The sequence below is a fragment of the Chenopodium album genome, chromosome 16, assembly GCF_948465745.1.
Source record: "Chenopodium album chromosome 16, dcCheAlbu1.1, whole genome shotgun sequence".
Classification (NCBI taxonomy): domain Eukaryota; kingdom Viridiplantae; phylum Streptophyta; class Magnoliopsida; order Caryophyllales; family Amaranthaceae; genus Chenopodium; species Chenopodium album.
In genome coordinates, this window is record NC_137849.1 from 46,040,728 (window position 1) to 46,056,361 (window position 15,634).

Genomic DNA, 15,634 nt, shown 5'->3' on the forward strand with positions numbered 1-15,634 from the left:
ATGTCTTTGGTTGTAGAACAACAATCAAATTTCAAACATTTTTGTAGAATTTGCAAGAAAGGATTCATGTGTGGAAGGGCATTGGGAGGTCATATGAGGGCTCATGGAATAGGCGACGAGAGTGGTGTCTTTGATGATGATGATCCGGCTAGCGATTGGGAGGACAAAGGCGGTAGTGGTGGAGGTAACACACCGCCGAGTAATAAGCGTATGTATGCATTAAGAACAAACCCTAATAGGCTAAGAAGTGCTAGAGTTTGTGAAAATTGTGGGAAAGAATTTTTGTCATGGAATACTTTCATAGAACATCATGGTAAATGTAACCCTAATGATGTTGAATCCCCTTTGTCTTCGCCTGAATCCGATGGAGACGACGTTGGTGGGAGCAAGGCCTCCGGATGGTCTAAGAGGAAAAGAACATTTAGGACAAAAGTTGAAAATTTTACACCTAATTGCCCTTCTAGCGAGGAGGAAGACCTTGCAAACTGTCTTATGATGTTGTCTAATGCCGCGGTAGACCCTGTGGTGGTGGAGCATCCAGATGAGTCTAGTGCTTCCGCGAGTAAGGAAGAAGAGAGGAGGCATTCAATGAGCTTCATAGCTCCATACATGACATCAAGAGGACCACCGCCTTTTGATGTTAAGGCCAAAGGTGTGGCTAGTAATAATACTAACCCTAAAGGTTTGTTCGAGTGTAAGGCATGTGGTAGAACGTTTACTTCTCATCAAGCATTAGGCGGTCATAGGGCTAGTCATAAAAAAGTCAAAGGGTGTTTCGCCGCAAAAATGGATCAAGTTGATCAAGATTATAGCTATAACGGGGAGGAAGACACTTTAGGAGGCGGTAGTGATCACGAGTTCATGAGACCGGCTAAATCATGTACCACGTACCAATTCGAACGTGGTGGATCAAGTTCATCCTTAACAAATATGTCCAAGAGGCCTAAAACTAAATCACATGAATGTTCAATTTGTCATAAAGTCTTTACTTCGGGACAAGCACTAGGAGGTCACAAAAGATGTCATTGGATTACCTCTAATGCTCCGGACACTTCAACTCTAACAAGATTTCATGATCTAATCGAGCAAGTACACGAAAGGCCACCGCCTCCCATCTTCACTCCTCATCATCATCAACTCTCAATCTCCGAGCAAAAAGCATTGGACCTCAACCTCCCCGCCACAAATGACCAAGACATCCTTAAGATCCAAAGAGACCCTAGGAACTCTTTGAGCTTTCGACTCCCAACCGATATACTCTTACAATCTTGGGGAAGTGTTAATGTAGAAATTAAGCAAGAGAATCACGTTCATCACCAAGATAACGGACTTAATTATGAAAACGAGGTCGAAAATGAAAGTGATCACAAGAAGATCACTAACAATATTAGTGTTATTGAGTCTAATATGCCTAATAATGCAGATGATGAGGCAGATAGTAAGGTGAAGTTAGCAAAATTATGTGAACAAGATTATATGAGCACTAACGGTAGCACATCTCCTTGGTTACAAGTAGGGATTGGTCCAAGTAATGCAGTTAAAGCCAGCCCATAAACTATATACAATATATATTTAAGTTTCAATCAAAAATACCATAAAATTCATAGAAAAAGAAGGGAAAAAAAAAAGAGAAAATATGTTTAGTTATATTATCATGAAATTGATACACTGTAATTTATTTATATATACTCATCAACATCATATAGCAATTTTAGTATATAGTATATACTATATATTTTTTGATGGGGGTTTGTATGAAGTATGGACTTACCATCCACAAAATATTTGATTATAAAATTCTTGTGAACAATGAAACATAAGTCAAGAACAGTTTTTTAATGTATCAAAGTGTATTTTTATCAGACATTTTATGATTTGTTTGCTTATTATTTAAAAAACCATAGTAGTGAACGTATTATACTAGATTAGCTGGTTTAATTTGACAATAATATGCAACATTATTCAAATAAAATAGCCAACTCTTTGTGACAAGTTATCTTCCCTAGACTAAATTAAATTATCTGATTGATTGAATGTATAACATAAGCATATAATATTATTTAAATTCAGTTGTTACGAGTAGTAGTTTTGTATTATTATTCCTCGTTGCCAAATAAAATAAGAGAGAAGCTTCATAATGGGGATTTGATTCTTACTACTTGGGCTTAGAGATTAAGATATTTGATATTTGACATTATGCATCAAATATTAAATTTACCCCACCGTTTTAAACAATTTTAGCTATGTCAAGGCAAGATAAAAGATCAGAGTCAAGATAGGTACATACAATTGTACAATGATGGTGTACATTAAGTGGCCAATGGACTAGGTTAGCTCGACAACCCAATCTTATATATCATGGCTTGACAAATTATTATTAGTTAGTAGTCGCAATCACCTTATATTTTACCTATTTGATGTTAGTTTAGCAACCATCCAAAGAAAGTTGAAATTGTCCAAACTATGACCATTATGAACAACAATTAACCATTAAATTAATTACTAATTGCTCCTAATTAAGCCCACCCTTTGGATAATAGTCATTAGTCAAAAATCTAATTTACAAGAGTCAGTATCTCACGCGCAACAACTTTGTAAATTTCATAAAGCTCTAGTCAATTGTACGTGTGGATACTTTTCATTGATCTTTGAGGTTGTTTAATTAGGAGACAACTTGCTAAATAAAATACTAAAGTGTCTAATTTAGTTACTATATATGTTCAATCCTAAAAAAAACATGTTATCTTGTGCTCCATGCTTCTACATGACTAACCAAAACATACTTTACGAATTCATGTTATTATTGTATGTTCTAATCCGACCTGATTCGACTCGACTCATAATTTTGTGACATGAAAACACAGCGATGAAGTTAAGAACAGCTAAATTTCTAAATTTGGTACAGCAAAAGAGCAGACCTATGAAGCATCATGTTGGAATGGGCTGTGCTGGTTTGTGCAGCCCACTGTTTATTATAGTAGAGTTGTTTCCTTCCAACTCATGCAAAGAAGCTCAAATTAATGCTTCTTCTATTTTTAGACAATCATAGGCAATGCTCTACTTGTACTCCGTATATGCTATCCCATGTTGAAGAAAATCTTGTACTCAGTAATACAAAGTCAAAAGTTGACCCGACCCAAATTCAACCCGACTTGTTATTGACCCGACCCGAATTTTACCCGACCTATTACTAACTTGACCCAAAATTTAACCTGATTTGTTACTAACCCGACTCGAAATCAACACGACTTATTATTGACCCGACCTAAATTCAACCCAAATTGTTCCTAACCCGATTTCAAATCACCTTAAATTCAATTTAGACCACCTTATTATTGTTGATCAAAGCATTTTATCTAGGGAGACGAAGTTGGTCCAGGCCAGCAAAAGAAAGGAGCATCATCCCCAAATTTAAGAGTTAAATATAGTATATATTTGTTGTATGGCTAAAGGAGATAATTATCTTCCTAAATTATAGACTGTGGTTCCCTAGTATGTTGCCATATATATTATAGTCAAAGGAAATAATTAGCTTGATAAAAATGATAATTATCTATTTATAGTTAGTTGAACTCGAATATGACTCGACTTGGAAATGACCCGACCTGATTATAACCCGCAAATTATTGACTTGAATATAACCCGACTTGAACTCGAGAATAACCCGACTTGAAAATGACCTAACCTGATTATAACCTGCAAATTATTGACTTGAACCGAACCCGACTTGAACCCAAGAATGATCCGACTTGAATATGACCCGACCTGATTATAACTCGCAAATTATTGACTTGAACCGAACCCGGCTAAAACCCGAGAATGACCCGACCTGATTCTAACCCGCAAATTATTGACTTGAATCGAACCCGACTCGAACCCCGAGAATTACCCTAACCCGTGAAAACCCGAATTAAACCCGACCTATTATTCACCCAACCCAAATGTAACCCGACAAGATGTATGACCCGACGTGACCCGACTCAAGCATGACCCAACCCGAACCCGACCCGCATAGGTTACGGCGTTAACCCGAATTGACCCGACCCGAATTGACTCGACCCACTCTTACCCGACTCATTTACCCGAATTGACATCTCTAAGTAAAGGGTAGGGTTTAAACTTTAAATCTGTAACTTCAAAGTCACAATATGAATTTTCCAATTAATATCTCACCACTTGATTATTTGGACCATTTTTAAGTGTTTTAACCAAATTGAAAAAATACCGTAATAAAGTTTAATCAATAACGTATGTGATTTAAAGCATGTGAATTAAATTTGAATTGGACCATTACTTTTAACCAAAAGAAGTATTAAAATCAAATACTCAATTTATACTTCATGCCAAGTTGTAATTTGTAAATACAATACTACGTAATTAATTGGAGTATGTACTACAGTGCTCTTAAACTTCCAAACAATTACAAGTATATCTTTTACACATTTCTTACATATTCCATATTTTCATTATTAGACTACGACTTCCAACTAAATCTTAGACATTTCATCACGTTCACTAGGTCTAATCTCCTTAATTATCTACTAATCTATATAAAATAAAGTGTGATTTGGTCATTTAGTAAGTAATTATCTTAAATTTGCAACAAATTAAAATAAGTTTGGTACCACTTGCACAACAAATAAGCTGCTCTCCATGTTAGAATTTAAGGACAATCACAAGTAGACTTTTAAGACTTAGTCTATTATTATTTCCCCTTAATATAAAAAGGAAGTTACTCTCGCCCCAAAGAATGCTCCACTAATATTGGGGATTAAGTGGTTACTTTCCCACTTATTTCCTATCCTTCATTTTCCATTATGCTTAGCTAAAAGATCCAATTTTAGAGGAACAAAACCACTTACAAGTAACTACATCTTAAACTTTCCTTCTTGAGAGTGTACAAATCTTCAACCCGTCTTTATCTACGAAGTGTTAAGTATTGTTCGCTAATTTTAAACAGGCAAAGATAGTAAATACAAAATTATTATGACTATAAGCATCCTACAGTTGGCGATAGACATATAATATTATCGTGACAAAGTAATAAAATCGTGTTTAGTGTTATTTTTAGGATCATCAAGTGTGAACTTAGGAATCGAACTTAATTTTTGTTAGTGTTGAGTTGATCATGAATTACATCATGAATTGATTAAAAACCAACAAAGTGGGCTTTGACATGTGGATATATATTTGAGTTGTTGCAACTATTATTAGGTCATAGCCCCGTGAACTTTAGTGTATGTTAAGGTACACCCATTTCTTCTTTTCGTCTTGTTGTGGAGCATTGCTACAAGGTTACATGAAGCTGATTAGATCTTTTGACAAAATAAAGTAAGGCCAAAATAGTCCTATACTTGTATATAATTAAGTATTAACTTCTAGTAACTCTTTGATGAATACAATTAAATACATTAATTAACGTTAATTATACTTAGTCAAATTGAAACTTCATAACCTAATAAAGCTCTGAATAGTCTCTTTAACACAAAGTAACTATTCCATGTAGTAGTTTCTAACTTAATATACAATTATACATAAGGGATGCAAAACAAGCGTACTATATAACACAAATTAATGAACATTTGCATTGAGTGTGGGACTGTGGGTGGCTAGTCAAACATCAGTTGAAGATGAATCTATTAAAAGTAACAAATCATGATTATAAATTAGGATATTGTATCACATGTAAGTTACAATAATAATCATAATGGGACAATAAGAATACCACCAATATTTAGCTTGTCTATAATGAGCTAAAGGGCACATGTAAGTTTTATAAATTTAAAAAATAAAATAAAATAAAATAAATCCTTCAAAATAACTATAAAATGAACTTTAAAAAAGTTCAAGTAAAAGAGTAAATATTGATTGTATATAAAAAAAAATATTTTATTTATTGCTAGAATAATTGTATTAATGTAAAATCCGGACATTATTAGTGTACGCCAATATACATAATAAAAACATCAAGTACAAAGCAAAATGAAATATTCTTTGTGAAGCACTATTGATCATAAAATCATAGGGATACTCTATCTCCTTTGTAGAAAAAAAAAAAAAAAATCATTCAAGATACATATGATTCTAGCTGATTATAAAACACGAGATATTAATCCTTTACGATACTTCTATGACAATGTAATAAGCTCCAAATCAAATATCATTAATTGTAATCTCAAATATCATGGTAATTCCATATCACATTGTGCTTATTCCCTTAAATACAAGATAATATTGATACTTAAATTAGAAGAAATACAAGGAATGAAGATAATCAAAAACAATCAAACATATCAATCAAAAACACATAAGTAGAGAAACGGGCATAATTGCATAAAAATAAAATGCTTTGAAAATAAGCATGTTATATGTTTGTTCTTTTATGATTTCATGCACATAAACGCGTAATTAAGTCCTCATAAATTACGTTTGCCGTTTCTCCTCACTTAAAAGAAGATCCCACCCCCCAAAAAAAAAAAAAAAAAAAAAAATCCAAAAAATATTTTTCTTAAAAAGAGAAAAGAAAAAAAAAAGGGTATAAATGAGCTTGGTGGAGGAATGCTTGTCACCTACTCATATAAGCTTCCAATCTCCACCTTCTTCTCTCTCACATTAACTTTTGTGCAAAAAAAAACACACCTCACGCAAAGTTCACCCCTTACTCTTACAAAATTCTGAAAAATAAAAAAAAGTACTCAAATTTATAAGCTTTAAGCTTTAAGCTTAATTTATATACTACTTCAAATTCAATTTCCCCTGTTTTTGTTTTCTTCTTCCTTACTCTGTTTTTAGCTTGATTATTCTGTTTCTAAACAAGAGGAACAAAAAAAATGGAGAGACATAGATGTAAACTCTGTTTAAAGAAGTTTGCAAATGGGAGAGCTTTAGGAGGGCACATGAGGTCTCACATGCTTAATCATGCTATCGCTTCGAAACCCGACTCACCACCACAACTACCTAGTTGCGAAACCGTGTCGGAGACTGAATCTCCACCACCATCGTCTGTGTCACACTTTTTATCTTCGAGTGATTCAGAACACGAAGACGAGGTTGAATTTGTAACTCGGGATAATGATGAATTTATAGTCGTTGAACCAACTGGATCATCGTCACTTGTTACTTTACAAGATAGAGAAAGTGAGACGGAGTCGTTTATGAAGAAGAATCATCCTACTCGAAAGCGAAGATCAAAGCGGATTCTTCAGAAACCGGCTTCTTCAACTTCGTTTGATTATCACTACTTTCATCATCAACAACAACAACATTATGTTCAGGGTTGTAAGAATAAATCGAGTGCGGTTGATGTTGAGGCGGACCCACCAGGTAGCTCGATCACGGAAGTAACTTCCGATGAAGACTTAGCTTTCTGTCTCATGATGATGTCTAGAGACAAGTGGAATAGCTCAGTTGGTAAGCGTACTACTGCAACAACAACAACGATGAAGAACAGAAATAATAACAAGAAGATGAAATACAAGTGTGATACATGTAACAAAGGTTTTAGATCGTATCAAGCATTAGGGGGTCACAGATCGAGTCATAAGAAACTTCGAATTAATGAATCCGAGCAAAGAGCTGATTACACTAACGAAGACGAAAATCGAGTGGATGATGGATCGGATTCGATGATGATAAAGAAGGTTCATGAATGCCCGATTTGTCTAAGAGTTTTTGCTTCTGGACAAGCTCTTGGTGGTCACAAAAGATCTCATGTTATTGTTTCGAATAATGGGGTTGATCATAACAACAACTTACTTGATAATAGTAAGATAACCAAGATTATTACTCGTGATAGTTTGATTGATCTTAATCTTCCTGCATCTGTTGAAGATGAAGATGATTCAGCTGTTTCTGATGTTCATTTCTGATCATAACAACAAATTTTTAAAAGTCAAAAGGTAATTTTAATTTTAATTTTTAAAGAAAAAGATTAGTATTGATCAACTTTAATTAGCATTGTTTTGCTAGTAGTTGAGTTTATCATATGACTTAGTCATTTTTTTTTTTTTTTTGAAGGGTTGGAACAAATTTGTTTGATCTTTTGTCTGTAATTATCAATTACTACTACTATTTCTAGTACTATTGATGTTATTGATACGACTGTCTCATTACTATTAATGTCATTGTGAAAAACATATTTATCTAGCCAGGTAGGGTTAAATTTTCTGAAATCGAATCATATTAATGAGTTAAGTTACTACATTAGTAGTGGCATGTAGTTCAGTTTCATTTGCTAATTAAGTTTGGCTTTAAGTAATTTTATTAGTATAGTTGAGATTTGTTTAAGCTTAATGAAGTTGAAGTACTGTTCCTAGTTTCCAGCTGTTTTAGCTAACTGCCTCTCCAATTAGTTTATTCCAACTACTTTTTTTTTTTTTTTTTTTTAGAAGTTGAGATTATACTCTAAATAATTTTTTTTTAAAGGTAAAAAAAAAAAAAAAGGGGGGGGGGGGGGGGGGGGGAGGAAAAGGTCAGTCCGAAAAAAGTTGAATAAATAAGAACCTTGTATTTTTAGGGGAATAAAAATCAAGTAGTATCATACAGTTGGGTCAAGCAGTTGGAAGATCAGCAATGTGTTATTTTCTTGATTGTTTAATGACATATTGACATGTACATATACTATAGTATTCTGTTTCATTTTCTAATTACTGTTACCTTATATTTATACAACTTTTCCACAAATCATTTATTCAGTATTTGTAGTTTTGTACTACTACTAGTCATCATAGTGTAACAAAAAGTCATTAAAGATAATGCAGCATATGTACTAATAATAATCTACTCATTTCAAGATTTCGATTTGCTTAATTTGTACTACTCCGTATGGTATAACCTCACACGCATTATAACATAAAACATGTATAGATGCTTTAGCTTACCTAGTACTTCACCAAAATGGCCTAGGTTATCAATTATTGGTTCACGTTTAGGTTCATCATACTCTCTTCAACTCATTTTTATTACTTACGGCATGTTCATATTTAATGAAATGAGCTGAACTGAACTAAACTGAAATGAATATTTTATGAGAGAAGGAAATTAGAAGCTGAATTGAATTGAACTGATTGGAGCTGAACTGAACTGAAATTAAGTAAATGTGAACAGACCTTTAGTTAAAAAAAAAATGATTTTTTATTTACTAGTCTAGTGAAAGATGATTCGTGCGTGATTCAGCGTAAAAAGTTAATGATCACTAATCTATACTTGTTAATTTTCTAATGTTTTCAGTACACGCCAAAAATGAATTTTGTCGATTATAATTTCAAACCTAAATTTCCTTCGAATATGTTTTATGATAAGTTAAAAAAAAATAAAAAAAAAAAAAAAAAAAAAGGTTGGAGTTGAAGTAGGACTACTAAATTTGGTAGGTATGAGGCTTGTTTGGTAATGAGTCCAACAATAGAACCGTAGAAAAGCATGGAGAAACCCAGGTTCACACTCACTCATTTATAATCAATGTTTGCAACTAGTTTACTGCTTTCATTTGTCCCCATTTTTCAGCACATTTTTTCTGTAATGCAGGCCATTATATATATTAGTAGCACTTTTTTCTTTTCTTTTTTTTAACAAAAAAAATACATATAAATTTTTTATGAATACTATTAATAAAATGAAATTATAAATAGGGTGGGGATTCCACCACCCCTTATAAGTAAAGGTATTATTCCATTGATTAAATTGTTCTGTTGTCTATCCTTTGGGGCCATGCATATTGCATGATGCACCCAAAAGCTTTGCCTATACCCCTGTTTATGTTGCTTTTTCAGCCCCTTTGATTTGGTGCATGCCTAAAGTTACCCATCTATTGCTTGGATTCTGTTAATATCTTCAAATATCTTTTCTGATTTTTTTATTATTAAAATTACACAGTGTATTGTAAATTTATGCGGATAGGTGTCAATTGTCAAGCCTCAACTTATAAGATCATACGAGTACATTAGTACATATTAAACTCTTTGTGACTCTCTATACAATCAAAAGATCGGTATTATTGCACTATTGCTAAAGGGGTGCTATATATGTATGTAGTATTTGTTCTTTATACAGAGTAACTATATTGGCAATCAAACCCGCGTTGTTAGTGGGCGTAGAGAAAATATTTTAGCCTTGAATAGTTAAATCCTCCCTTACTCAGCTGCTCCACACTTCCACCTCATTTTTTCGAGCTCAACCTTTAACACTATAAGGTAAAAAAATAATTAAAATGGAGCAGTAATGGTAGAAGTTGCTTAGTATGTAGTTTTATTTTTTAAGGATTTTTTAGTAAAGAAGTTACTAGAGCTAGCTAGAGAATAGAAACTCAATCGAGAATGGCATGTCGATAAATCTTTTGCTTTCCTTGGAACTTTAGTGGCTCTAAATTGAATTATGGATGCTTGCCTCATTTTTTTTAAGGATCAATATATGGAAATGGCCAATGGGTATCACTTTTTCTTCAATAAGCTTTTATATCTTTAGGGGATCAAAAGAATAATAATTATTCATGAATTATACCCACTTGTTTACATATATGCTATATCATCGGTCTCGTAGTCCCCTTCTATATAAAAACGACATTTAAGTTATGAATTGTGTAACTATTCAATTCATGTCTTAGGATTGTTATCTGATTCAATTACTCTTTTTTTTTTTTTTTTTCAAGCGAGTATATCTAAAATTTTGTTTTAAAATAGAAGTCAATATTTAAACTAACCATTAATCCATTTATTCTACTAAAACTAACTCCACGTAAATGCATTTTTAACTAAAACTAACTAAATAGTACGAGTACTACTTAATATGAGTAGTTAACATGCCTTATAAAAGGATACAAAATAAGTACTATGTACGTATTCAATACATAATAATGGTGTCTGTATATCGAACTAAGTTTGATCTAGTGGAAAGGAGAACACCTTTCAACCATGAGGTTGGAGGTTTAATCCTCACTAGTGACAATTTGGAAAATGGGATTCCCGGCCTGTTCCTTCCCCCACTCTAATAATGGCCACAATCTCACATTTAAATCGATGGTTGCAGAATTCATAAAATTTTCTTGCTTAATTAGTACCAGTACTTTCTTTTGTATGCATTTATTCTTGTACATTTCTGAATAAGTTTGGAGTATATAACACACTTTTTCATTTAATTATTCTCAGCAATGAGGGTTTTTCGTGGAAAAGGGAGTACGGAATACAAGGGTTTGTTAGTAATTCATGTTTTAATACTATTACAATAAAATAATTTTTTTTTCTACCAGAATAAAAGGACAATAATTTTCAAATGGTTATAATGAAATTGTGGCCAATGTAATTGAGTGAATCTTAGCTCTCTAATTTATAAAATTCATCCTACTCATCCATTTAGTTGACTTAGAACATAAAAGAGTCAATTTTTCAGACACAAAATTCATTCCATATAGATCACTTAATCAAAATTTAAATACATCGTACCCAAAACTAAATACAATTAAATACTGTAGATTTCAAATAAATAAAAACTACTGAAAAAGATTTCAACTTTTTTAATAATGGAAAATCTGGTCTGATGGTTAAACCTTTGATTTTTATCTTATTGACTGATTTTTATCTTATTGGCTGATTTTTATCTTATTGGAGGATTTTTAATTTTTTTTACCTTTGATGTCAAATAATTGGTTTCTTGAAATTAGAGACAAATCTCACCTTTTATTTTTTATTTTTTATTTTTATCTTCATCTTCTCCGCCCTTTTTTTCTGGTTTTGTTTTACATGGAGGATGATTCAATTCTTTCTTTAATAGAATTAATGGAAAAATTATGGACCTTGTAATACTGTAGAGACTAGAGTACTACGGAGTAGATTTATTATTGATAAACTAAAATCAAATGTTGGTTTTTAATAGATATTGAAGAATCCTTTGAACTTAAAAATTGCAGGTATAGGTATCAATGGAAAATTTTAGTTATTTGTTTTAGAAACCGATCGAAACTGTTTATTTTAAATCAAAATCAAATTTTTTTTATTTTTTTTAATTTGTTATTAAATATTTAAGTCAAGTGAATGGATGAACAGGATTGGTCATTAAAAATAAAGGGTCAAGATTAAAACTAAATACAATAGCCACAATTTTATTGTAGCCATTGAATAGTCATCCAAAATAAAATAAAATAAAAACAAAGTAAAACATAACTTTCATTATTAACTACGGTATTAATATGCTTGAACCATGATCATCAATTATAAAGAAAGTTCACGGAAATATACGGACGTACAAGAATAAATTCAACCTAATAAAGTTACTTGTTAGTCAATCCATGGTCCATTCCTTTGAGTTGACCAATACCGCAATTAGGGCAACGTAAATTTTGAGTAGAATGGACTATGGAGGCCAAATTTACTAGCTTATTAGTAAGAGTGATATAATTGAGTAATCCTTTAATTACAAAAAAAAATCACTGAATTAAAGGAGATTTGAAGATTAAGTTTTGGATGGAAATTACTTATTGAAAATATTCCCTTCTAATTACATAAGTTGATCGTTTGAATCCTCTTCCTCTATATATTTGTAAATTGTAATGTCTTTTTGCCTCATTTGTCAAAAAACAGTAGTCCTAATATTGCTAATATATATTGATGATTGATTGCAAATTCACGATAATCTAAAGTTTTAATTTTGTGTTATCGCTTATCATTTTAAAATTCACAACAATATATACTCATTAGTTATAAATTTACATTACGCTACAATAATACACTTAAATCATTACGCAGAACCTTTACACATGTATATCTATAATAACTTAATAAGTAAAAAAAAAATATATATATATATATATAACCAGGTTTTACAAAGTACACAATATTGCAATACCCATTAGTCAAATCTTTTATAACAATACAAGTCGGCATGGGATGGAACATAAATAAGTTTTGTCCAAACACTAATGACTTGCTAACCCATTTAGAAAGGGAAGCCAAATATGAAGGCTTAGCATAATTGCTTTACTAGCTACTTACTAGTAGTTGTTAGCTGAATTGATTGGTGTCTCAAACTAGTCGGTGGGTTGGTCTTTATCTCATCGTACATTAAGCAATATTACAATCTCAATGCAAAAAGCAAATAATAAGGGTTATATTTATATTGAAGAAAGGAATAATAGAGTAGATGATATTCTTCATGTAAAGTCATCATGGGAAATAACTCCAATAAGTGCGTCTTTTACAAGCTCATATACATATTATTATTAGGATTTTGCTAATAAATGTCTTTGAGGTGTTGGATAAGCCTTTAAAATATATTATAAAATGGTATTAATTTGGAAATACATGTCAAAATCACTCATCAATCAATATAATTAATATTTATTTCAAGTTAATATATTTCTACTTTTAATTATTTTATTCAACATGTTAGGGTCTGTTCTCTTCAACTTTTTTTCAGTTCAGTTTGATTCACTTCAGTTCAATTCCTAATTTCCTTCTCTTATAAAATATGTAGTTTAATTCAATTCAGCTCACTTCAATTCAATTAATGAGAATAAGCCATTAGTGACGTTTCTCAGCTTTCGCCAAATTATTATACTGTAAATTTATGGTATTACTAAGTTGGTCGAGCTTAAAATTTTAAATAAATTTTGTGGACCCTATTTAGAAAAAAGGAGATTTAAATCAACCAACAAAATGTGACAACTCTTTTAAAAAGTTTTTGCCGGCTTGTTGACTTTGGCAAGACATGGCACTGAAATATTAGTCAATAAATGGGGAATGAGTCAAATGTCTATGATCGATCTTCCTTTTTAATTCCCACTTTATTGATTGATTTAAATGGCCAAGCATGAATGTTCTACTCCATCTTTTGGGCTGATTTAATTTTCTTTTGACATTCTTCGTTTTACACTATCTAGTTTAGATCTTGCATTATGAGAAGATTAGAGGTGATCAAATTACAGATGGCAGGCCGAGCCATGTTCAGGCTTAGTCAAGGGAAAAAAAGTCCGATTGCTCGGGACTGCCCAAGTTCAGATTGGAATTTGCTGTAAGAGCTCGATAAAATCTTCCAAAATTTGGGCCGGGTCGGCTAGGCTAGCGGGACATGATGAGTGGATCAGCTCCAAAATAGATGCGTTAAATTCGATTATTATCCGTATAATTATTTAGATTATTAACAAAAAAAAAAAAAAAAAAACAAAACAGTTTATGTATTCGATTCAATTTAATGATATTTCTTCAAAGACACCTTTTAGAAAGAAAAGAAAAATATAAGACAATTACCTAGTACAAGTCGTCTATTTGGTGTTGATAAAGTAATACTCCATACACCCCTATTTTTTTGCTGACAAAGTAAAATACTAATATTGTAAGTTGAAAAAAGGCCATCTAATATATTTGGGTAATTAGTGAATTTTTAACTTAACTATTAAGAATACCTTTTTTTACCCCTTTGTACATAAACTTTTTGAGCCCTTAAGGTTGTATCTTTTCTTCATATCTCTAACAGGTAAAAACTTGTAAATTATTATATGTTGGAAACCGTATACTTTAAATTTGATGAATATATATTCTTTAATTCGATGAAAAGTTTAGTCAAGCCTTCAATTTATCAATTTATATTACTACGTAGTTGTTTTTTAATTATGGTTAGGTGGGTCTACTCTAATCTCATTACTTGTGTTTTTACTAGCCTTATTTTATTAATCTCTATATCTCTATATAAGGAGAATTATATTTGATGGGCTTTGGACATAACGGTCTTGTTCTTACCCTGACAATCTACTTATCCATATAGATTGATTGATTTATACCAAACTTCCAACCGCTGGAGATTAGTTTCCCACATTAGGCCCAAATTCAGCGCTTCTTTGTTTTTCTATTTACTTGATATAATTTTCTCCAAATTTTTTTCAACATTATACTCTAACCATGAAGTATTTTGATATAGTAGATTAATCAAAGAAAAAAAAAACCAACTTTTGTTGTTTAAAAAACTGAAAACAAGAAAAAAATGTTTTCAATTTTTAGTTGTTAGTTTTCACACTTATCATGATTTTAACAAGTTTGACTAATTTTTGATTCAATATAAGACATATATCATATGATTTTGAAAAATTAAAGACCAAAAAACAGAAAACCACAATGATGCCAAACGATATTTATTCTCATGCTATCATAAGTGGAGTGATATGCACGAAGAGACATTTGAAAAAACCCAAGCAACACCTACACTTAGAAAATATTACTCCGTAACATTTATCTCTACATTTTCATTAGATCACCCCTGTCTCGTTAGGCTATTAAATGAATAACGAAATGTATAAAATAATGTAAATTAATACTTGTATTGTAATTACTTTTAGATAATGAATAGATAAAATTTATAAGTATGTAAATAAAATTGTTGGTTTGCCAGCTTTTAACCCCCAAGTCCACAATCCTCCTATATGATCCTCAATCTTTGTATATTTGCATTTTTAGAAAAGAAAACTTTCCATATATAACTTCCAACATTGTTTTCGTTTGTATATATTGAGAGTCACTGATAGCTTAGGTAGTTAGAGCTTCTCTCCTAAGGTAATCCTAAGATTAATTCTCATCACACGTCCTTAATGGCCCAAAAAAAAAAAAAACATATCCAGTATATTAGCACAAGTACATTCAAATATACTAAAAAAAAAATG

General features: G+C 31.6%; 1 protein-coding gene and 1 pseudogene across 1 annotated transcript; both read left to right on the forward strand.

The window, feature by feature from the left end:
- LOC145584422 (uncharacterized) lies at positions 1–1,554 on the forward strand. Its single transcript, XM_081641263.1, has one exon. It carries the CDS (start codon positions 1–3, stop codon positions 1,552–1,554), a length of 1,554 nt encoding a protein of 517 aa, XP_081497389.1.
- A 5,185-nt stretch (positions 1,555–6,739) lies between these two features.
- On the forward strand, positions 6,740–8,378 carry LOC145585595 (zinc finger protein ZAT9 pseudogene; annotated as a pseudogene).
- The last annotated feature ends 7,256 nt before the right edge of the window (positions 8,379–15,634 follow it).

Coding starts and splice junctions, on each gene's coding strand:
- LOC145584422 (XM_081641263.1), top strand. CDS start 1: ATGTCTTTGGTTGTAGAACAACAATCAAATTTCAAACATTTTTGTAGA.